Here is a 25,279-nt window from a genome sequence, read left to right as displayed (position 1 = left end):
CCCACTCAAAGTAGACTCAAAGAAAGAAAACAAAATGCAACTGGTGCGTAAGACTTTATTGTCGGGAACCTTTAGTATTGAATTAAATAGTATAGGAAAACAGTATAAAGTAAATGGAATATGAGTGATTCTGAAGTTAGAGGGGTTTTAATGGAGTACAACTGAAGAGATCTTGATTCCAGTTTTGAGAAGGGTGGATAACTGGACTTCAACGCTCCTCCTATTTCTGACCAAGCTGGGAGAGCTGTGGAGAAATTAATAGGTTTAGTGTTAATCGCTCTGATACTCCATAATCACATCAACATTTAAACAAAATTGACCCTGGACCACAAAACCAGTCATAAGGGTCAATTTTTTTTTTATTGAGATTTATAGATCATCTGAAAGCTGAATAAATAAGCTTTCAATTGATTTGTTTCCATTGGTTTGTTAGGATAGGACAATATTTGTCTGAGATACAACTATTTGAAAATCTGGAATCTGAGGGGGAGAAAATCGCCTTTAAAGTTGTCCAAATGAAGTCCTTAACAATGCATATTACTCATCAAAAATTAAGTTTTGATATATTTACTGTAGGAAATTTACAAAATATCTTCATGGAACATGATCTTTACTTAATATCCTAATCAAATTTTAAGATCCAAATCAATTTCTCAGAAACCCCTGTAGCACCCCTGTCCTAAAATTGAGTAATTATGAGGCACCCTTCCCTAAACTCTCTAAAAGTAATGCATGCAGCTAATTTGTACTCTAATAGTCTGTTAGAAACCACACAAAACTTTGAAAAATGTTGGAGGGAATAGATTTTGCATAGACTTTGTAATGTAATTACAGAGGAGCTTTCAATGCATGAGCACCTGCTCTAAATGCTGGGTACCAGCTATACAAAGGTATAATAACTCCGTAGGTTTTGGCAAACAAAAGCAGGATTACTACTGAATAATTGTTCAGCAAACACTCAGTGTCGTACAAGGTCATGACCACAGCAAGAATTGGGAGAAGTAAGACACACTCCCCTCTTTTTCACTCAGAGCAAAGGGGTAAAAGTATATTAAGAAATTGATGTGGAAAAAAAACTAGTCAAAATGTTAAAAAAAAATATTTACAGAGGGAAAGGCACGTTATGACTTGGTGTCAACGTTGTTGAGACAAAGTACAACATAGATTTGCTTCAAGCAGCAAAAAGCATTCCAAGACACTCAAAGCAGTGTTGTTCCCTTGAACTCAACGATAATCGGTTGGGTTTTAGAGCAATGGATTGTGAAGCATCTGATTTTTCACTAAATTCTGTCATTGTATATGAAAACATATTAATGAATTTGTATTTTTATCTGGTAACTGACATTTTAAACCGCTTTTAAAAGTGCTTTTTTATGAAATGCACTTCATGTAAGTTTATGCAGTAAGTGAAGTGATCATACCTGTTTCATGAACTGGGCTGCATTGAAAAGCTCACTACAGCCATAAAGAACCCGCTTCCCTTGCCTGGCCTGTAGAGAAGGAAATCATTACACTCATAAGAAAACCAAGTTCTTGTAGCACATTTTACATGTTAAAATGTGTGCAACCATACCTTTGTGTAGTCAACAAGATTTTGATACTCTATGTAATTGCCTCCACCAACGACAAAGACAATGGCCTGTGAAATGATAATCTGTCATTAGCTATTTAAACTCAATAGTGCGTGAATTTCAATGCAACTTGTACAAACACTCTGTACTAAATCAAACCCTGTAATAGTTCACAGGCTGACTCAAATGGCCGTTTTACAGACATGAGCTCAGACACTCTGGGCTTCCAGCTCGCTTTGTCAGCAGCAAGGCCTATTCTCCACTAGGAACAGAAGGCTATCTGTGCCATAGATTAACCCTGCCAGGTTACAGTGCATGGGCGCCAAAGTGTGAAGATAACGTATCAACATCCACACGGTACAAAATCACAACCATCAGATATTGGCTTTTTATACTCACCTCTTGAAAGGGGTTCTTGTTCCTTGGAATGGAGCTGAGGGAGTTAAACAGTTAGGATTAATTCATCATCACTGGCAGAGAGCGAAAATAGCCAATAGTTGTAGAAAAAAAAAAAAACGACAGATCTTCTTATATTCAAAATATTTTCAGTGGAAAGTTACAGCTTTGGCAAGGATGTGCAGATCCGTTATTTACCTAACTTCAATACTGCCTTATGTGTATGTAATAAAGACACAAGTGATTTCGAATTCCTCCATGAATCAAATGCCTTTAACATAATATTTGAATACAGTGGGACCAAGTCAAACACTGAGATGTATCATTTGAAAATATAAGGAGCCTAGTCTTCGTCTTCGGTGTCCTACCTCTCGCTTCCGCGAAGCATCTTGGGATCAAAGTATCTGTAGTCATCTGTCTCCTACAAAAATCACAACACATAACATTAGGGATTACAGAGCGCGTAAGTAAATTAAGGATTAAATAACACTCAGCGCACCCTCCCCACATCACCATCTCCTAAAAACCACCTCATCTATCTACATTAAACGCTTATCAAGATCGAACGCTTCCCAGCAACCATTCGTCTGTGAAGGTTCAAGAAGCCTCAAACAGTAAAATGTCCTCCAGTTTGACTCAAAAAAGCAGGATTATCATCACTCTGCTTTGAAGAGTCTCGACACAAATTGAGGAGAGCCGTCTCTGAGGTGGAGGCCAATGGCCTCCTACTTCCTCATCCTCCGTATCGGATGGGCCAAGCTTGTCTCTTCCCCCTTCATTCTGGGAAGAAATACTTTGCCGTCAACTCACAGAAAGAAGAGCCTCGCCGCACTTCCAAATGGTGAAATGCTCCAGATATTTCTGCTATCGGTTTACCCTTGTCGGGTAGCGAAGCTCAATATTTATAGAGAGTGCCGAACGCACCATTGCAACCCTGTCGCACAGGCCCATCTGCGAGGTCTATCTGACGAGCAGCGGAGGCAGGAGATTCTGTAGCGCTCAGCTTCCCCAACAACAGCCGTATTGTGCAGGGCACTGAAATTCCAGTAGCTGAGAAAATGATAATACGGTTATGTTCAATTCAAGTTTATGGGCAACGAAGGGGAAGCATTTCCAGTCGGTAATGGGATATGGCAATCTGTCCACCTCAGCTTTTGAGAGCGAGAAGATCAGAGGGACCCTGAGGGTGTTTCAGAAGGAAATAAGGTCTTTATGTCAAGGAACGAGAAGGGGAAGCTAAAAGGCCGCTGTTACACAAACGAATGATTGCAAGAGCTAGCTGTCTCCATTACAGCGCTTTATATTTAAAACACGTTGGGAAAGTTCTTGGAAGGGCTCTTGGGGAAATTCAAGACGTCTAAATAGAAAGGAGTCCTAGAAGTCATATTACGAGGGCGCTGTCAAAGATTTGCCACATCATCTCTTCTGTGGTAATTCCACATTTATAAAACATCAGCATCAATCATTCCCCACACACCGTCCTAGCAGTTAGTTGATTTCAAAGTATTGGGTGATATTTTCAAAGCAGATTTTTCCTTCAAGGCTATCCAATGATAAATTGACAACAGGCAGTGTGTTCAAATACTTGATGCTTCATATACAGACATTTTGCAGACAATGAGATCCTCGAGTGTAGCAGAACACAATTCCATTATCGTTGAAATAGCTTCAGCTGCTGTAGAGACGTCCCGCAGTGCTGCTCACATGAGGGGTTTGCAACTTTGTTCCGCCTCACAAAGGTGAAAAGCCCAAATGGACTGCTTCCAAATCTCTCAACCCTAGAAACTTAATACATTGTGCTTCGGGTTCACCCACTAGAAACCCTCTCCCTCTCTCTCCATTGGTGTTCCCCTGGCTGAGAGTTGCATTAACCGTGCAGCTCAGATTGCCTGGATTGAGGTCTCAGGACACTCAAAGTGCCCCTTCAGTGCCTCATTCAGGGCGAATTCAGTGTCCCATAGCGCTGCAGTGTCATACGCATTAATCCGCAGTGGGAGGTAAAGCAGTCAGCCGTGGCCATACAGAATCTTGTGTGCACACTGGACACAAATACACTATCTTTTTAGATTTAGACTTTTAGCTAACAATCAAAATTCTTCTTTATTACTGAAAGAGTTTCATACTAATATATCAGAAAAACACGTTTAATATTTGTGCTTATGAGGGAGATGATGAAAGGATGTAACGAAAAGGGAGAAACAGACAAGGACACTCACTGGGTTTGACTTCATTTCCATCAAGTAGTCCAAGATGCGAGTAACCGGCAAGTTCTATGAAAGAAACAATTGAGAGTCATAATAAACCCCAAAAAAGAACCAGATGCTTTTGATCTAAAGAAACTTTAAAGAAATAAGGAACATCACAATCAATTTATCAAATAAAAGCCAGAAGTACCGCAATATCAAATATGACTAGTAGAGAAGTCGGAGCAAAAGTAAAAAACACAAAAGCGTTTGCAAAGGATTTGGAAAATGCTGCTTGCTCACTGATCATTAACACATCACCTTTATTTTCCCAAAATGAATTTTTTATTAGTTTTTTGGTAGTGGATCCAATCTTACATTTCAAAAGTTGCTGCAACGATGCCTGAGTGCACATCATTTTGATGTTTCTTAGGTGTTCAGTGTGTTTTTATAGTGCTGTCCTGGTTTTTAAGCCGAAAGTATTCTTCGTTTTTTTGAAGCATACGTTGCTAGGGTATGTGGAACAACAACAACAACAAACTACTTGAGACTGCAACAACAACAGACACACATTGATAAATGCTGGTGTGAGGGGATAAGAGATACCTGCAGCTCCAGTTTACCCCCCCTTTTTGAAAACAGACTTGAAAGTGCACTATTTAAAGCTAAATTGTTATAATTCATGAATGCTTTTGAATACAGACGTAAGGTTGGTCTCCTTTAAAAGAAGACAATCAGCAGATTAATGCAGAAAAAATTAAAGTAAAAAAAGTAATAAAAGTTTAAATTTACTGTAAATAACATGTATGGTACTATTATTACTATATATTATATAAAACAAATATTTTACAAAATATGTTTTAATCCAAATTTGGCATAAAATTAAAGCCATATGTCTAAATAAGTTGTGTTTCAAATTTGAAGTTGATATAAAAAAAATTGAGGTTACTATGCAATTTTGTTTAGGCGTTATACCACAAACAGCCACCGGGTGCCATTCAAACCCCATTGAATTTGTTTATGCACTTTTCTGCCACAAATGTATCAATTTCTCTCTCAATCTTACACCTATCACAGAATATGCAAATATGTAATCTTGAGACTCGGACCTTTCCGATGATATGTATTTTGTCAAGATTATAAAAAGTTTTGATTCTATAAAACCGTATTATAGTTGGAGTATGACACCTCCCACTAAGGAGGAGGAGTGACGCAATGGTGACGCAATATCCGATTTCAAAGCGGTTTTCACAGGATGAATTTTGAGATTTTAAGCTTTCAAATGATTTATAATATATGATGATTACTAAAACATGTGATAGGAAAAAAAGGAAACGAATAGAATTTGTGTGTCAAAGGTCAGAGCTCCTATTATGGTGTATATGTTTTGAGGCGCACTCTTGTCATAAATTAATCTATTACTGCTCCTACACAATTTTTAACAATAAACAGTGGTAAAATATCTATTTAGGAGTGTTGGACCTTTCCAATGATATACAGTTTGTCATGATTAGATTAGGATTTAATGGTAATATATTGAAGTAAAGTTAGGTGTCCCGTATACAGGACGGTACAAAGACATTTCAGTCGGCCATAACTTCAGAAGAGAAACAATGCAGACACTAGACAATGAAGGATGAAACTTTCTATGTGTTGAGTGCCTGTGTTCACAGACACTATTATATGGAGTGTACATTGAAAGGCTATGTGCACAGCTGTATGCATTGCATACAATAAAAGTTTATGTTGAAACTGAAGTATAATTTGATATGGGTGTTTTTTAGTACATTGCGATTTCTATGGTGTTCTTCTTGGTATTTTTAGCACACCGCTCCTTGGTTTCTTAGGTGATTTTAGCTCATTGCTATGGGTTTAGTAGGCTGTCTGGGATTTTTTTACGTATTACTTGCTATGCTGCTTAAATGGGCTGGGTGTTTTTCACATCAATATGCAGTTGCTGCAGTGTTCTGGGTGGTTGCTTACTAAGTAAAAAGAGCCCAGCCTTTGTGATATTCTGGTCCTTAGATACAGCCTAGGTAAATACTTACATGCTGTTTCAGGACCAGATTTTTCACCCCCTCCATCACAAATTGGGAGCCAGTGTTCATCACCCTCGAGAACAGTCTGAAAAATGACAGGTCATTGAATACAAAACACATATGGCATCAACAAAAGGATTCATATTTTGAGAATGAAATTTGTCATAGCTTCATACCCCATTGGTTTCACTCCACTGCTCCCGTAATTGGCTGGTGTTGCAGCCATCTTGGTGAAAGCTCTGGAAAAGGGGTTATAATAGTTAAAGCATTACCGTTTTCATCTTTCAACTAAATTGAATGCAGTAACTAGGCAAATGTGACATTATGGTGTGTTTGTTCACAATGGCCAAACTTACTTCCACTGCTTAATGTAGTTAAGTGAGGATAAGTCGCAGCCTGCATCAACCAAGGCTTTCTTGTACTGTTCAAGATCAGCCTGAAAAGAAAATGTCTTTATTTAGTCAACTCTCAAAATCCAACAGTTTAAGAGGATATGTTTTTATAGAATGAAGGATAACTTATAGCTCACAAGCCATAAGCATTCATCAGGGTAAGGAGAAACTCTACTTCCTGTTAGAGACAGAGTCGTCTATACCACATGAGTGAAAGGGCTGTTTTCATGTCACCAACCTCATTACAGCCACAGAAAACAAACAACAAAATGACTGTTTTTGGAGTTTAAGCAAACTCTCAGCCAACAATAACCTACGCTGGTTCAGGAGGACACAGATGAAAGAAAGGATAACCAAAAGACGTGGAAAAATAGTTCAAACTCTGAGCACACTATTCTTTTTTGGAAAGTCAAAGCTTTTACAGCCTGCACTGATAAACATAATAGAGAATGACAGTCCTTGCGCACAGCACAGGCCAGTGCGCTTTCTCCAGGGTTGACATGTGGTCACTTGGACATTGTCCATCCCAGCTTGGTCCCACGGGTCCATCCCTTTGGAAGTGTACACACGAACTCAAAAATGTCATTTGTATGGCCGTTTAAGTAACATCCCACAAAACAGATCTTGCCATGAGATGAACAATCCTGCTTTATCAAGGTACAAGAGTAATAACACTTGGCTGTGGCATCAAAGGGTGTCAGTGTTCCTCAAATCTGCGCTGCATGTGTCCCAAAGAACAACAAGGCTTTTGAAGACAGAGTCTGAAAATACAGTTTAAGAACCCGGGCCGAGCTTCATAGGGAATGGACAGAATGTTTTTGGCTCCATGTGTCACCAGACAATGAAATCCATGCATTTGCCACTGATTATAATAAATTGTGGTATTACCGAAAGCGCACATCAGGGTAGCCCACCACCGTTAACCTCAAATCTACATTTTAGGATTATTTATCTAGGACTCTTAAAGGAATATTCTGTGTTCGGTACACGTTAAGCTCAGTCGATAGCAGTTGGGGCATAATGTTGATTACCACAAAAAGTCATTTCCATTTGTCCAACATTTTTTTTGTTTGTTTTTTTAAAAGAAGGAAAAATACGGGTTAAAGCAGTGTTTCACTAGTACAGCCAAAAGACGTACAACTAACCTTTTCTGTGCAAAGTTACATCCAATGTCATCTACTTAAACATTATGCCCCTGTAGAAATCACATCTCAAATAACAAAAATGAACAAGTTATTTGGGTGGTAATCAATATTATGCCACAAATGTTGTTACTAAACTTGTACTGAAACCAGATTGTTCCTTTAAGGTTGCTATGATCTGAAGTTTCTAACAGGATATAGCTGACCATGATAACTATTTATAGTATAATCTTTATTCGTGACCATGGTGTGGGGCCTTACCTCAGATGGGGGCTGCTGGGAAGTGATGTAGTAGATCAGAAACAGCCTCATCTTATCTTCTGCTGTTCCAGCTATCAAGAAGAACAACATTTATACAATCATCATGCAAATGCATACAGTTACTTTAAATTCCGGAACAACTAGATTTTGTTAGTATGTGTTTTTTGTCCTCGCTATTGCTGAAACATGATCAGAAAATCAAACACTGTACTCATCGGAACAATAAAGCACTGTAACACTTGAAAAATAACTGATCATTATCATTATAGTTAGTGGCCATTCCTCTGTACTCATAAGAAACCCATGAACCTACAGAGGACCCTGTGGAGATCAAGAAACTGTGCCCTCTTGAAACCTCACAATGCTGGCAGGAGAGAAAACAAATCTCATCCTGTGGTAGCATCACAGAGAGCCTTTAAAGCAGACCGCTTCCCCCTAGGGTTGTGATGTATTTCAGTCCACTAAGCTGGAAAAATGACTGGATGAAGACGAGGGGTGGGATAGGCTCTCATTAGGGGAAGGGGGTATGAGTTACTCATTCAATTAGTTTCGTTTGATCTCTCAGGATGGGGCTGTTCTTGGTAAAACAAAATTTTATGACAGTAAGGCAGTATGCCATGCTTTGAGGGATATAGTGGTGTTTGGATTACGGTCAAGCTCAAAGAGCAGCTGACGAGTCAAGGCTTATTAAAGCAATAAGCCACTTAAGGCCAAGCGTTACAGAGGTTTTACCACAATTGTGGGGTGTTGTCAGGAAGAATGTGTAGATTGCCATGGTTGCCAAGCCACAAATTAATCAAAGATCCTATTATTGTCATCATCAATATTATTTCTATTACCTAGCATTATTATTATTGGTTTGTAGCATCTTGTGCTGGTAGCATAAAATTCAAATGATGTGCAGTCATGGATGTGCATATTTTGACTATTTTACGGTTGCTTCTAACAGGGCTCATCCAATGATCCGATGGTAAAGTACCACCAGGTTATTTATTTGCACTTCAGTTGGGATTTTTTAATATGTGAGCTTTGTATAAAAGATCAGGGAATTGCATAAAAGATAAAAGACTAATCTAGGGCTGCAAGATGAAAAAAAAAAAAAAAAAAAAAAAAAAATTCAAACCACGATTTTTCTTATATTGCAATTCCCATTCAAAATGCAGTTTGTAAAATAAATAAATAACTATAAAAAAATTATTATTAAACAACATTTAACTAAAACACTAATCTAATATCTCAAGGTAAAATAATTAAATGTAATATTTAAGAAAATTAATAAAAACTGTAAATTTACAATACTGATTTTTTTTTTTCATTTCTTCCTCTTCCAAAGATCAAGCCATCATGATCTTATTTTAGAAGGAAGACCTTTAAACTTATCAGATTATAAATGCTTCTTATTACAGGTTTGGGAAGATAATTAGTGCATTGTTGCATTCCCAAAGGCACGTTAATAAGTGACCCAAACTCAGAGATGAGTTCTTGTGGAGCAGCATTTACTGCCAGCCGAGCTCCTTTGATTTGATTTGATTCCATCTTGATTTTATTTTGATTAATTGTGCAGCCTTACTGTAATCCTTACCTGCATGAGAATAAACAGACAAGAAAAGGTACAAATTACTGACGTGAAAAAACTCCGACCTGGCCAATTAAGACAGGATTAAAATTAAGTAGAAGTTTTGGTAATTATTGGTAATTAACGACCTCCCCATATAAAAATAATCCTTTCCAAAAATGCCTTAGAGATGGAACCTCAATAGCCTTGAATGCTTAACACAAGGAAGACTCACCATCAGGATCACTGATAATGTCCAGCAGGGATTTATCGAGTGTGGACTTGCTCATGAGTTTCTCCTCATACTCGAAGTACACATCAAGCTTACGGCTCTAAAGACAGAAAGGGAAATTTAGAAGAGAAATATGCTGCTGAACCTCACAGAAATAATACAATGTGCTGAGAAGATGTAACCCAAGAGATGAAAAACATTTCTCTCATGGAGCACTGACCTTGATGTGGTCCAAAACTGCTGTGGCAACGTTGGTGTGGAGGTCAATCAGTCTCTTCTTTTCCAGGAGCTCAGGAAGAGAACTGTTTAGAGAGAGGAGCAGGTTGTTATCCTACTCTATAGGTGTAGGGTCAGGCAGGGGTGCAGTGGTAGGTACAATGACTAATTCATTTGTAAAACAGCTCTTCTGCAATATGAGACAAGTGCTGGATGAATTTAGACTATATCAGGATATATTTCATACACATAATTTAATAAAAACTTAATTTCGGATGGGAGGTTCACTTTTTTTATGGGACAGATCAACAGATTACCTTCTATTGTCAACCAAGAAAATCCACGTCTTTGAGATAATATATTTAAATTTGAAAGATTGTGTACTATATTACAATTATATATTCAAAATGATTATTATTATATATTAAGCTTATCATTATATATTAAGCTTATCGAAATTTTACACTTTTAAAATATACTTCTGGAATTAATTTATTTAAAAAATATGCATCATTATTAAATGTGCATGTAGATAAATAACACATTCAGTATTGTCCCTTCACACAAAAATACTTGATTACTTCATTTTTACGAAGAACTTCTTACCTGACGGCTGAGGTAAGTTTGGCAGTGTTATCTGACAACATACTAATGGCTCCGTCATCTTCCCCTTCTAAGCCCTTTTGAGGAAAACCACATTTTTCTGTGTTAACCAGCATGCAACAGTTGCATCATGTACAATTTTGCATTAGCCTTATTAACCTACCATGATACTCTTAAGGCGTTTAACCTCATCCTCTTGGGCTCGATATGTATCTAGTTCCTCCTGCACAGCTTCTGCAACCTCAGGAAATGGACTGAAATGGTGAACAGAAATGAATGAAATGCTTTCCATGCTGAAGAGGCCAAAAATAAATGACAATAAGCTGTTGTAAATAAATTTGTACAAACTGCTGGACACAGTCCTGAAAGCATTAATGAAACTAAAACATTTTCAAAACACAAAACTGATATTTTGCAAAAAATAGCAGTAATATAAAATACCATAAGCAAATGTTCTTAAATGTTAACAAACACTGTGACATCTGACAAACAATTTGACTGAATTAAGACAACTAGGGATGATTTCCTATCAAACATGCACATGCTTGAAAGAACAGCTGGTTTATTAAATGTCCTTAAAGGGATAGTTCACACACAAATTGACCATTTTGGACCCACTGACTTCCATTGTATGGACAAAAAACAAAACAAAACATATTTTGTGTTTCACAGAAAAATGAAAGTCATTCAAGTTTGGAACAATACAACGGTGAGTGAATGATGACAACATGTTAATTTTTGGGTGAACTATCCCTTTAATCAAAACTAGGACAGAAGTAGGTCTTTGGATAGAAACATCAGACATATTAATTTACATTAGACATAAGCTACAACAGACATATTAATTACACAGTCATCAGTTCAAAAGATTTCAACTGAGAATACTACAAGTAAAAAAACACCTCTAGACATTTGTTAATGCACAACAACGATCTCCATTTGGATACACGAGTTTTACCAACAATAGATGTTTACCTTCCTTTGTGTTTTTGCCAAAATTTGTCAGCACCAGTTAGATCATAGCTCTTCTTGTTTTTCTTTTTTGGTCGTGCTCCAGCCTCTGACCCTTGAGAGTCCTCCACACTGACCCGGTTCAGGTGGAAGTCCTGATATAGGGGATATATCAGTTAGGTAAGGCAACAGAACTGAATCAAAACACAATACAGGTCCTAAAATAACATTTATGCCAGCTTTTACTAATACATAATAAAATCCCTCAGAGTACAGCTGCCATACAGGGAACTTAGACGATATTGAGGCAGAAGCATTTTTGGGATGGTGGAAAAAAAATACCCAAAGGATTAATGATCACTGGCACAAAAAGCAACCCAGCACGTACATTCCACATTTCATGAAACCCCTTTGTCATCCATATGATAACTGCAATAGCTTCATCTTTCCATATGCTGCAACTTGGAACTCTTTGCAGTTTCCATTTTGGGAAATAAATTACATTAACAGTAGTAGAAAAAAGGAGAAATTAATTAATTGTGGGTCATGCGAGTTTATTTTAGGTTCTGCTCACCAGCACATCATGAATAAGAGCCTGATACGTCCATGTGTGGTGCAGAGGAGTCGCTAGATCCAGGTTACGATCGGCAAGAACAAACAGTGGCCTCTGAAAACTGTGGGAGTGGTGGAGGGAAAGAAGGGATATTTTTATGGCCCGATGCTAAAACATTTCGCTATATTCTAGATCTTTCTTAAAGTGTCACAGTATAGGACTATCTACTTAGCTATCTATCTGTCTGTCTATCTGTCTATCTATCCATCTGTCTCACTGTACTGGGTTCATTGCACCCATCTATCCATCCCTCCATCCATCTGTAGGGATTTGTGTCTTGGATTAGGTGTTTACAATAATATTAAAATCTGAGATTTATAGCTTAAACAAATATGCATATTCTCTTAAAATCAGTTGTATGGAGATGTGCGAGACTGTGGGTGTGTTTTTGCTCCACCTGAACTGGCCAGTGCCCATGGAGTCTCCGGTGAACAGGCTGTTACGAGCGTCTCGCAGATTCTCTCTCAGTTTCTTGTCAAGTTTCTAAGGAGAGAGAAAAAGAAAAAAAAAGTTAAATCAACATTACTAATATTCCAGTAGAAACGAGTTGTACAATATGACTAAAATAAATTAATCCAATAAACTGAGCGACCGTGTTAATTTTGTTTTATATTACAAGTGAGACATTCCTTTGCTGAAACTAATCATCTAAAAGCTCGGCACTGAAAGTGAGCCGAGGTTGGACTGAATCCCACATACGGAACAAAGAGGAATTTTGTACCATCAATGAAACTGAATTAAGCTACAATATCAGTTTGCACATTGTGCACAGACTATGAAATGTACAAATGCACCGTAATGCAGAGATTAGTGTAGGAGCTGAGGAGATAATCAACTGACCAAAACCATTCTATAACACTCTATTCTAGAATTCATAAAGCGCTTTTTACCGAACAGAAGACAAAGGTTTTGACTGGTCATAAAGCAAGTATCAGAGGAAAATTAAAAAACAGAGCAGTGAGTCTCTTACCACGGCTACCATTTCGGCAGCATTCCCTCTTGGACATCGGATTATTGGGACAGCACCTATGATAACAGGAAAGCTCACTGTACTGCCAAGAGGAGGGAGCATTAAATATCTGCTCACAAGCTCCCAAGACACACAAAATCACATTTCAAAAACAATAAAACAGGCACTTGTCATTGCACTTAATGTGAATTGTGATGTTTCTGTCATATACAATTCTAGTAATCATGTAGCAACTTAAATATTCAAAGCATTATTTAAATATTTTTGCTCTTTGAGCACTATACAAAAAAAATATTAGGAAGGTTCTGCCACCCAGTGGCTCTTTATGACAGTTGAGAGTTAAACTAATGGTTGTAATGTAATATGTGCATTATTATTAAAAGCTGCTCTTTAATTTTGATTAAATATCAAGTCTTCATCAATCTATAATTTTCAAAGTTACTTCATGTACCATGAAAGAAAGTTGCCTTATTAGATTTTAGGTGGAGCAGTGAACATCTCCATATGAGGAATGGATTGTGTCTTTGCACATTCTTGCAGTAAGTATTTTCCACTTTGGTGCTAAAGCATCTTTATAGGTGAATCTTTATAGGTGAATAAGGTTTGTTTTTTGAATGTTAAATGGCAGCTTAATATATAAACGACTAGAAGTAAACCATTTGTTGTCTGAATACCTTGAAGAGTGTAATCAACATTGTGGCTTTGATGGGAATACCTGTTTGGCCAAACAATGGAAGACAGAGGGAGTGATTGGGAATCTTGTTTGGAATCATCAATTCTGCTATTACATTTGGTGCTGATAGTGGCACAGAAATATTTAAAAATAAATGTTTCTAACTCGTAAGTCATTGCACATTACTGATGTAAGCTTGTGTTCAGTGAGACTTTTTAAAAAGAAATTAATACCTCTATTCAGCAGGTATGCAATAAATTATCTAAGGTGAAAGTAAAAACATCTTAGAAAAGATCTCTATTTCAAATAAACTGAAGTTTCTATGTATTAAGCAACTGTTTTCAGCATTGATACAAATTTGAAATGTTTCTCACAATAAGCATATTAGAATGATTTCTGAACTGATTTCTTGATAACTAGTTTGCATTACAGGAAACGTTTACATTTTAAAATATATTAAAATTATAATTATATTTCACAATTTTTTTAAACAAATTAATGCAGCCTTGGTGAGCATAAATATCTTCTTTTTAGAAACCTTTCACAAAAATCTTTTGAACAGCAATGTATATGCATGGAAGGATTAAAACGCTGTCATTATTTACCAAGAGTGACAAAAAAGCAGAAGAGACTATCCACTATTGTGTCCATTATGGCCTCCATGTCTGTGTCCATGATATCTGGTTTATTGATTGCTGCGGGCACAGAACAGTAGTAGCATTAATAACATTCAGATTACAAATGAAACTAATACTTCAAGCCATTCTAGCAGCTTACCATGGTAGGAGATGTGTTCTTTGTTTTGGTTGCAGAGAATGAACATATCATCTTCAAGTGTGATGAAGTTCAGATACTGATCAAATACCTGAGGTGGAACAGAACAGTCTATTATTTGAACTGTATAATAAATACGAGCAGTATGTTATTTGCCTTTCTTCAGGCATTCACAGAGCTTGTCTGTTTTGCAAAAAAAGATTTTTACTTAAACATTCATAATGAACAAATGTGTTTGACTTACTTTGGTCACCAGGTTTACAGCATTGGCTGCTAAAGCAGCACTTGCTATGTCCTCCAACTTGCTTCTGGAGATTGCAGAGATGAAGTTCAAATAGTAGGACTCGTATAGTTGGTTTCGGAGATCCTGTGATAGTGAAAATAACTATTAGTTTTAAAACAGTGTGATCTTCACCAACAGTCATGGAACGGGAGCGATGAAAAGACTGACTCAATTATTTAGTGAACATATTTACTTGACATATCCTGTCAATGTTCTCCTCTGTGGGCATTACGAAGTAAATGGCAGGAACATCTGGAATGGGGTCGCGATCTGAGTGCAACAAGCTAGAGGAAACAAACAAAAAGCAAACAATCATTCAAATCAATCTAATCAAATCTTCTTTTTTTTTTTTAAGAAACAAAATCTTAGAGATTCTTACAGGTGCAGAGTGATGCCCATGTCCCGTAACTCTTTCACAGACAGCAGGGGAGATATAATGTCTTGGCCAAAGCGATCGTAAATAAGAACCTAACAAGAATAACAAAGGGTGAATCTTTATGCAAATTATAACTATAAAAGCATCACTGAGCCACATTTGTTTGATAGTGGAAGGGGAAACCCCTAGGTTTGTTGAGCACCCTTACCTTCCATACCGGCTCAGCTGTTGTGTTTTTCAAAGGTGGGGCATTGAAGTTGAGCATTCGCTTCAGAGCAGCTGAGAACAGAAACATCATAGAAATATAATACATCAACATTTTAAATCACTTCAATCACTACATAAAATTATTTATTATCTTTGAGATTTATTTACTTGATTGTGTTTCAAAAGACTTGCGTGTGTGCATAAAAATCATTTTATTAAAAAATAAATAAAATCACTGAAGCCTACGTGCGTGGGCAGGATTTGACCAGAAAAACTCATTGTTTACTTTAAAATTATGTATAATATAAACACACTATCTATTTTAATCAACAAATCATATATTGCCCATTCATAAAGACGAATATGATTTTTTTACAGTAGCAGTTGCACAATATCCATTAAGGACAATGTCAGCCACAGAAAAAAAAAAAAAGCATAAAACAGTATCCACGTAACATAAGGATCATAACTATTTTGTACCACTAAATAATAAGCATAACAGTTTTCGTTAAGTGACTTCAGCTAGCATGTCAATTCATATCGTGGGTTGCTTATGATTAAATTAAATTAAATTCAATATTGCTTTATTGGCATGACTGACAGCTCTCTGGAATGTTGATAGCCGTAAATTTCATTAACAAGCTGCTTAGCTATATGTAGTTATCAAAACCACAAGTGCTTCTTAATATAGTCAAGCAGGATAATCGTCCATTCATCTGATGATGAACAACACGGTTAGCATCCTCGGCAACACTGACAGGATTGTGCAATTTCAGCTGTTATGCTTTCGATATTATTGTATGTATTTGAAATAAAAACGTGTTAAAACCGCGTGAAAATCATTAATGTCAGTTATATTAACAGTACCAAGTGTTTCGATATAAATTCAAACTTATGAACAAACCTGTCTGTTTTTCTCGGATGGAGGCCGCCATCTTTACTGTTTATGCAGTGACGACTGTGAGGGTGACGTGGCAACCGGCGAAGCGCTGTACATGAACGCGCACGCTGACAGAGTTCACTGGGATGCACACTATCTGTCTGGGCTTTTTGGTTTGGTCTTGCCAAATATACAGTGATTGATTCAAAGTTATAAGATGGATCAGTTTTGATTATCTTTATGTCAGTGGTTCTCAACCAGGGGCCGGGGCCACTAGGGTTTTTATTTTTCAGGGGGTCTTAAAATAATTTACATTTAGGAGACGCTTTTATCCAAATTTCTATTTTCTATTAATATTTATTTTATATTTTAATTCTAATTGCAAATTTGCGATTTTTAGACCCATGACATAAGGACCTTTTTATGTATGACTTTGAAAATGCATTGTAAAACTATTCATTATGACATTTCAAAATGATGCAAGAAATGAAATAAACCACAAACTGATATATCAATAGAAGTTTTTTTTTTATAATTAAAATTATTCCACAGTTTTGTCCTTTTTACCACAACCAACAATTTTGGCCCAATAAAGTTTCTTCAGACTTGTTCAGCAGTATTAAACACTGAGGGTAACAGAAAAGTAAAAAGTTTAATAAATTATGACAGACATGAAGCTAGCAAGCTATCATACACTTTCAAGCTACTTCAGGATAAATGAAACATTATACAAGGACAAAAGCATACCAACTTGTGTATGATTCTAACATGGGTCTCTGACACAAAACTGTGATCATTCAACTAGGTAACTACTGATTCATATGCAGTGGCAGCAGTTAGCCATTGTGTGGCAAAAAAAGGCAACTGCACCATCTTGTGGCTACCAAAAAATTACAACCTGTTGTAATTGTGAACTGTTTTTATTACAAACAAAAAAAATTAAATTCCTATTACTGCTGAGTACCTATGCTGCTCGACAGACCTCTACTCAATAGTTTAAACTTTGGTTACAATACTAGCTATTACGCATGCACTTCTGAACTGTGCACCTAAACTTACAATTTTTTTTTTAACACGAATAACAGTCTAATCACATCTAAGATTTTATTCCAACACGTATGGAACACACATTGCTTTGCAGTTGAAGTCCTAATAGTGCTGAGCGGCTCAAAGCAAAGCTGTTAAAATGTCTTTTCTGTCGAGGGACTCCAATTTACTGATAAATGAGGATTTAGCAACACCTGGGTTACTGATAAATAAAGTGAGGAGCAACCTATGATCAAGTAATGCTAACGTGAGTTAGGCTGAAAAATACTGTTTATATAATACTCGATAACCCCAATAAATAGACTTTAGTATCATTGTATATAATTAGGTAAATCTATGCTGTGAATGTACTGAAATATCTAGTCAGGAGAAGAGTTTTTTTAAAAGCCCTGAATAATTGAGAACTGACACACTGTGTAATCCAAGTGTTTCTTGAAGAGCTCATATGAGGGTAGTATTGGCAGAAAGAGATGACTGGCATCACAGTGGCTCTGAGGAAAGGCACACAAGGAGTCTGGTGAGCTGAAGAATGAAATAGACGGAGTGGGATAGAATCCAATGGATGGAACCAAATCTGCAGCAGTGGTGAATGTTAGGATGTCCCCAAGTGATACTGCACACCAACCCTCTGAAACACAAGGAAAGGGTTAAGATCATGCAAATAACAGCTTATTTTCTAACATATCTTAATATATAATTTTATCATCATCATTTTTTTAATATGCACAAGAATCTAAATTGTACTGAAACAATAGGAATTCTGTAGCAAACATACCTTCACACTCATGCAGATACTTTTTCCAAAAGTTTACTGTTGTGTTCTCTTTTTCTTGTTGCTCTTTTTCTTCTGAAAACCGGACAGTAAAGAGCTCCATGACAGATTTGGCCGTCAGCCTTTCCACAGGCCCACAGAAGACTGAATGGAAAGCCTCTGTACACATCTGAACCTGCTCAAACACTCCTAGTGTCCTCAAACCTTCACGAAATCTGAGAAAGGCAATATGAACTTGAATGAGCATTTACTTAGTGAGACGTGTATACACTACCATTAAAACATTTCTTAGAAATATATAAAAAAATATATATACTTTATTTCAGCTGCTTTACAATTGATCATAAGTGACAGTAAAGACATTTGTGACCCTGGACCACAAAACCGGTCTTAAGTAGCACAGGTATATTTGTAGCAATAGCCAACAATACATTGTATGGGTCAAAATGATCAATTTTTTATTTTATGCCAAAAAATCATTAGGATATTAGGTAAAGATCATGTTCCATGAAGATATTTTGTAAATTTCCTACTGAAATCAAACTTAATTTTTGATTAGTAATATGCATTGCATATATATATATATATATATATATATATATATATATATATATATTTTTTTTTTTTTTTTTTTTGCACACCCAGAATCCAAATTTTCAAATAGTTGTATCTTGAACAAATGTTGTCTTATCCTAACAAATCATGGAAAGCTTGTTTATTCAGCTTAATTTTTCAGCTGATGTATATTAAAAAAAAAAGATTTATAAAAGCCCTATGACTGGTTTTGTGGTCCAAGGTCACATTTATGGTACAAAACATTCTACTTGAGATCAATCCTGTTCTTTTGAACCTTTTTCTATTCATCAACCCCCCCCCCAAAAGTCATTATCATGAATTCAAAAAAATATTCAGCAGCACAACTGCTTTTAATTTTGATAACAGTAAGAAATGCTTCTTGAGCATCAAGTTAGCATTTTTGAATGATGATGGATCATGTGATATTGAGGACTGGTATAATGCTTTGCCATCACAGGAATAGGTTAGGGTACCAACCTCTGCAGAGGCAGCTGTAGTCTGATGATCAGGTAGAAATTTAGTACATCCTCCACCAGCATGTCCTTCTCTGAGAGTTTGCTGATCTTTCGCCAGCAACCTGCTGCTTCCAAATACTGTGACGCTGACTGCATTGCTTGTCTCAGATCCTTCATTGACTTTGCTTCTGCAATCTAAAAGTGCACTTTTAGAGTTTATCAGATGTACAACAACCATTTGGTTCACCTCAGTGCAACAGCAGTTTTGAAGCAGAATGTCAGGAAAAACAAAACTCACCTGTCTGATTTTGTGTGCAAAAGCAGTGTCTCCAAGGTCTTGTAAAGTAGGTCTGTAGTTTGTGGGGTAGTTAAACAGACTATGGTACAGTGCTGGAGAGAAGAAGCCCACAGGAGGACCTCCATGAACCAAAGAGAGGGCCAACAGACTGCCGACTTCAAAGTAGAGGTCATCCCTCAGAGCTGTTCACACACAACCATTGTTCATTTTGAAGGCAGCAGTGAGAGGCTATATGTATATAAGCCCGGAATAGTAAATTTTCAAGAAGAGGAAATCAAAACAAACATAAATTAAAGGGAAAAAAGTGTCCTACCTTTTGAGTTCAGAGCCAGGTTTTTAGATCCGTCAGGGCCCTCAAAGATTTCAGACATCTGCAGTTTCGAAACAAGACGTCTGAGGAAGCGACGCTGATTCCTAATGTTGTTGCTATGTTTGTCTTTGGAGAATTTCACAGAAAGTGTGCAGCAGGGATTAAAGTCACTTTGCCGCAGAACCTGCAGAGCTGCTTCCATCACCCCATCATCGTCTTCCACTAGCACCTCTGTAGACTGCTGCTGTGATATCTGATGGGCCAGATCCATTAAGACCTCTGGAGAAGTGGCAGGTACACACTGCCTAGAAAATAAGGAGAGAGAGCTGCTACACTTCTACAATATATATCCAGTAATGGTGACCAAAATACAGCAAAAAAAACATGATCCAAGGGAGCACTGGAATAGATTCTGTTAGAGTGCTGGAACACCACAAAATTCATTCTTGTTGAGTTTTAGATGCGTTTAGTTCAAAGTGGAGAAGAGCCCGAGTTAGTCTGAGGAACAGTAATAATAATAATAATAATGTTTTAACAATAACGATTATCAAATAATTCATTTGAATAAATTAAATTAGATTAATAATCATCATGATTAAAAAGTAATAATATATTCAACATAGAGCTCTTGCATACGCTTAAGGATTCTTAAGAATCAGCACACAGCTTCTATGGTCCAGAGAAATTAAGAGTAAATTATCTAGAACATATCCTACTCCTATCAGATGAAATTGATTAGGAAAGTACCTTTTACTGATGAGTGAAGAGTGAAGGTCAGAGATGTTTTTAAACAGCCGCTTCCTCTCTTGCCTTATAGCCAGTGGGGATTCAACATGGTTTGGCAATGTCACTGACTCTGGGGTGAGAAAAAAATTCATGCATGTAACTTTGAATAATTTTACAAAGCATGCTCATATTAAACAATAGCTCAGATAGCTCACTTTTTCCCTCAACAGCAGCTTTGCAGTCAGCACAGATCCAGTCACTTTCGTAAAGCTTAAGGTTGGAACATTTTCGATGAGTTCCCCTGGATCCACACAACTTGCAACGAACAATTTCAAAATACCTGCAAAGGCATTTCTAATTTTAACAATAGCTAGAATCCTTTTCAAAAACAAACCGATTCTATTTCACAATTTCAGAATGTCTAAATAAAATGCTCAGATTACCCTGACTGTGAGCTGTATTTACGACCTTTGTGACTGCAACACTTCACAGAATCACAGTGCTGGTACACTTGCAATAAATCTTCATATGCATTCTCCTCGAGTTCCCATGCTGCATCCCTGAAAAATATACACAATAAGGATGCTTACAAAATATTAAAGGAATAGGTCACCCATGAAAGAAAATTTGCTGAAAATGTACTAAACCTGAGCTCATACAAGAACTATATGAGTTTGAAGAAATTTAGCGTCACATCACTACATTTTGAATGGCCAGAGGGCGAGTCAATTTTCAGCAAAATGAAATTGTTAGGTGAACCATTCCTTTAACATATATAGTAATGGAAAATATTAAAAATAAATGTAAAAATACATAAATATATAAAATGTAAATAATTCCAGCAGACTATGAGGGATACAAATCAAACACTACACCAATCAGAATACTGAATCACTAGAATCAATATGAGAAAGAAACACATTTGATTTACCGCTCTGGTATATATATTCCCATTCTGAGCAATTCCTGCTGAAACTGGTCCTTGTTATTGCACAGAGTGCATTTGAAGAAAAACATAGCAGCGCTGTGTGCATAATGCTGGAATAAAGAAATGAGAACCAGGCTCAAATTTCAAATCCAATATGTATTCTATTTGTATTTTATACATATTTTTCACATCATTAACCTGAATGTGTGGTACAATTACCTGTACACAGTTTCTGTGAAACCAGCTGCCATGACACGCAGGACACTTGAGGACATTGTAGGAGAGGACGGGTTCGATGGGCTCCAGACAGACAGAGCAAGAGAGGGGCAGACTGGGGCTGGAGACACAGGATTGACTAGGTGCATGCTTTTTACAGAATGACCTGCAAATGATTGACATCATCAAGTTGAAATGAAATGACCAGAAATGTACAGGAAATTACAATACCATTTAAATATTTTTTTTAAATAAATTATTACTTTTACTTAGCAAGGATGCATTGAACTGATCAAAAGTAACAGAAAAGACATTTATCATGTTAAATAAGACTTCCATTTCAAATAAACACTTTTTTTACTTTCTATTAATCAAATAATTTTTATGTTTTCAACATAAGAAATGTTACTTGAGCACCAAATCAGCATATTAGACTGGAGTAATGGCTGCTGAAGACTCAGCTGTGCCAGCACAAGAATAAATTACATTCTAAAATCTATTAAAATAAGTTTTTTTTTTATTATTGTAATAATGTTTCAGTGTTTCTTGTTTCTACCCGTGTTTTTGATTAAATAAATGCATCCTTGATAAGCATAAGAGGCATCTATAAAAATAAAAAAATTATAAAATCATACCAACCCCATTTACTTTTGGATTTTAGTGTAGATTTTACATTTCTATCTCATCTTCCATCAGCAACCATCACATTTTGCATATCACAAGAGACACTTACGGAAACAAGTCTGTGAACTGGAAAACAAACCCTTCCTCTAATCCACAAGGCATGTGGACCATTTGCCGACAACTTCTGATGGAGCACCCCACCGAAGCACCAACCTTTTTTGCACTTCATGCATTTCTGCAAGTCAAAAAGTCAAAGTTAGTCTCAAAAACATTTCTGTAGCGTTAAACAGAACATGCCAATGGTCAAATGTGTACTTAACTTACCAGCCGCGATGATCTGCGGATCTCCTTTTTTATGTCATCCACAAGAAAACCATGAACGTCTTCATCCTCCTCCCCTCTCTGACATATTCCACTAGACATCAGCTGTAAAGTTAGATTGAAGAATAACAAACTTGTACATTTATGCTTGAATTATGATTTTGGTGAGACTTTTACAATATTTGTACATAATCCAAAATAAAGCCGTTACCTACATTTAGAAAGTAAAGGTTCCATGTTTGAAAACAGCCTTGCATAAAGACAATATTCAAGGTGTGATATTCTGTATTCCCATAAGATATTAATGACTGACAGTACATGTAGAAATAACCAACTTTATCTGAGATTCTAGGGTAGATTTATGATCGTCAAACTGGGGTCTGGCAGGAAGATGTTTTTTTTTTTTTTTTTAGCAATAAGAAATGTGAAAAATAAGTAGATCATATTTATGTCTATATTAAGCTCTCTTGCATTGCAACCAACTTTTATTCTACAACAGATGCCTTATACTTTAGGGTAGGGTTTCACAACACAATTTTTTTATTATTTTTTTTAACAGGAAAACTATAAAGGGCCTCCAAAATGAAATTAGTTGCACAAATACACATCAATGCCTGGCTCACCAAACAGAAATAGTGGACTGTCAGGTTGTGCTGCTGAAGGGTGATCTTCTCTCCATACTTCTCTGGAAAGTTGTCACATCTCTTACAAAGACTGCAGACTAAAGGACAGACACAGATATGAAACTCATTTGACGATGTTGAGGTAAAAACTGGTATACAGGTAGCTGCTACATATCTGATTATTGGTATAGTCGCAACAAAGAAATTCGTCGCTACAAAACCTGTAGAAAAGCAACTTACTGAGGTCTTTGTCGTCGTGAATCTGTTTTATTTCGGTAGTCTCCTCTTTCATCGCTTTCATTATTTGGTATTGTGTATAAGTGGCGATTTAAAGAGCTCTGAATTAGCGGTCTGTTGCTACTGGCTTGGCAAATTCAGTAACGCTAACTGCCATTAGACTCACTTTATCACGAGCTTTTTCTAGTCTTCTCACTCCGTAAGGCAAAACACATAGTCCTTGGGAAACCGGGTTTTTAATAAAATTATATTACAGTCATTAGTGTAAGAGTGTAAATCGCATGATAAAATTCAAAAATCCCTCTGTCACGAAAAATACGCTTCTGCTTGCTTTTGGTTGGTTGATTCAAACCAAAATAGAGATTTTCCTGTGGGAGGGGCTGTGGCCAAAACAGTGCGCTGCGCAATCGGTGCGGGGTCACGCACAACGTAACTTCCGTTTATTATTTAATTTTTCATTATTATTGTTAATTTAATTTATTGTATGTATGTTCTCATATTTTACATATTGTAGTCTATGTTCAATATTTTTCTATACAATATGTTGGACATTTAATAAAAAAAATACGTACCTTCCGTTTATTTTACAAAATAAAAGCATACGAATTTAATGACAAAATAAGATGTGAAGATTGATTTTGTGGATGAGGTAGAAGTCCCACACTGACAGTAAGTAATACTTTTAAATTGTGTCGTTATATTTCATATTTCATATAAATTATTTAGGGCTACACAGTGCCTATAATGTTTGTAATATTTATTTTAAAAAAACGATGTAACATCTGTATACATGAAATGCAATATTAATTACGTTACTGCCTTAAATTTTGCATTAAGCTTCCATAACAGAATATATTTAATGATAATTATTATTGTATTAGACGGTGCAATTACGTAATAAGTTACTGATAATTTAATTTTTATTTAGGGCAGAGTGGGGGAAAACGCCCTCCTTAAATGTGTTCAGAAAAGTTATCATTGTTTTAGTGACAATGACATAAATGATAAACCAAGTATGAAAATTTTTTCACGTTATTAGATTTTTAACAAAAAATTAATTTGTGCCAAGAGGGCGTTTTTACCCCGCCTATGGGGCAAAACGCCCCCCAGTCTGACAAAGCAATTTGCTTTAAACCTTTACAGCAAAATCAGAGTACATGCAGCTTTATCTTAAAATGAAAAAAGAATATAATCAGTAATTATGAATTACAAAATTATAATAGCCTATTTGAAAAAAAAATGTTAGCTTATGCTAACTGGCTAGCTAATTTGCTACCTGATGCTAACTTGAGGTAATTTTTTAAATATAAAGTCCAAATATTTTTAGTCAATCAACTATTTAGAATACATTTGATGGAAAAACTAAGGATTTGATGTTCAGAACAGAATAACTTCTTACTGCTGAAAATTAGATCATGAAATCCGTTTTCTCTTCAGTACATCACCAGTATAAGCTTCATGGTGAAAACTTCTACATCACTCTTGTCAACGTAGTCCATATTTACAATAAAAATTCATCTTGACATTATCTTGTGGTTATTTTGGGAAAAACAGAAGGGGGCGTTTTACCCCACTCTTCCCTATAACTTCATATTTTCATAAAATGTGGTTCTATTTTAAAAATTGTAACATTTTAAAGCATAAATTTTACATACTTATTTCTGCTATTATAATTCCCCTGTAAATGGATTTATTCTGCCTCATTTTGTGTTTAATATGCAATATTTTGTGTTTAATTTGCTGTTTCTGCGGCAGCTTTGTGCTGCCTTTGCAAATTAAAGTTGACCTAGACCACTGTGCATAAAATAATAAAAATAAATAAAGCGCTA

The 25,279-nt window shown here is 36.2% G+C and overlaps 1 protein-coding gene and 1 pseudogene across 3 annotated transcripts; both read right to left on the bottom strand.

Moving 5' to 3' along the window:
- Nucleotides 1-36: 36 nt before the first annotated feature.
- Nucleotides 37-16,444, bottom strand: LOC306850295 (sec1 family domain-containing protein 1-like). 2 transcript variants are annotated; one of them, XM_079385852.1, is made up of 25 exons: nt 16,342-16,444; nt 15,439-15,509; nt 15,234-15,322; nt 15,048-15,138; nt 14,816-14,938; nt 14,575-14,662; nt 14,403-14,492; nt 13,125-13,180; nt 12,552-12,637; nt 12,116-12,215; nt 11,566-11,696; nt 10,754-10,844; nt 10,594-10,667; nt 9,992-10,073; nt 9,775-9,871; nt 7,985-8,055; nt 6,546-6,625; nt 6,366-6,428; nt 6,199-6,274; nt 4,184-4,237; nt 2,336-2,388; nt 1,971-2,004; nt 1,574-1,639; nt 1,422-1,490; nt 37-244 (listed from the first exon to the last, which is right to left on the bottom strand). In XM_079385852.1, the coding sequence occupies exons 1-25, from the start codon at nt 16,370-16,372 to the stop codon at nt 221-223; spliced, it is 1,890 nt and encodes a 629-aa protein (XP_079241978.1). In that variant the 5' UTR covers nt 16,373-16,444; the 3' UTR covers nt 37-220. The 2 variants fall into 2 exon arrangements, with proteins under 2 accessions (XP_079241978.1, XP_079241979.1); XM_079385853.1 differs by having other exon boundaries at nt 15,023-15,138; nt 16,342-16,390.
- A 381-nt stretch (nt 16,445-16,825) lies between these two features.
- On the bottom strand, nt 16,826-23,785 carry LOC306850346 (G2/M phase-specific E3 ubiquitin-protein ligase-like; annotated as a pseudogene). The gene is made up of 14 exons: nt 23,454-23,785; nt 23,214-23,311; nt 22,594-22,695; nt 22,379-22,504; nt 21,649-21,811; nt 21,433-21,539; nt 20,945-21,061; nt 20,717-20,841; nt 20,523-20,631; nt 19,779-20,080; nt 19,466-19,647; nt 19,190-19,362; nt 18,140-18,351; nt 16,826-17,992 (listed from the first exon to the last, which is right to left on the bottom strand). The product of its transcript is annotated as a G2/M phase-specific E3 ubiquitin-protein ligase-like (transcript).
- Between the last annotated feature and the right edge of the window lie 1,494 nt (nt 23,786-25,279).

The sequence above is a fragment of the Barbus barbus genome (genome assembly GCF_936440315.1).
Source record: "Barbus barbus genome assembly, chromosome: 30".
In the NCBI taxonomy this organism is placed as follows: Eukaryota; Metazoa; Chordata; class Actinopteri; order Cypriniformes; family Cyprinidae; genus Barbus; species Barbus barbus.
Note: the sequence above shows the minus strand (reverse complement) of the source record. Positions and strands in the feature narration are given on the sequence as shown.

Coding starts and splice junctions, on each gene's coding strand:
- LOC306850295 (XM_079385852.1), bottom strand. CDS start 16,372: ATGGCGGCCTCCATCCGAGAAAAACAGACAG. Junction 15,139..15,233: donor ATGGGCATCACTCTGCACCT/GTAAGAATCTCT, acceptor TGTTTCCTCTAG/CTTGTTGCACTCAGATCGCG. Junction 8,056..9,774: donor CATTATCAGTGATCCTGATG/GTGAGTCTTCCT, acceptor TCTTCTTGATAG/CTGGAACAGCAGAAGATAAG.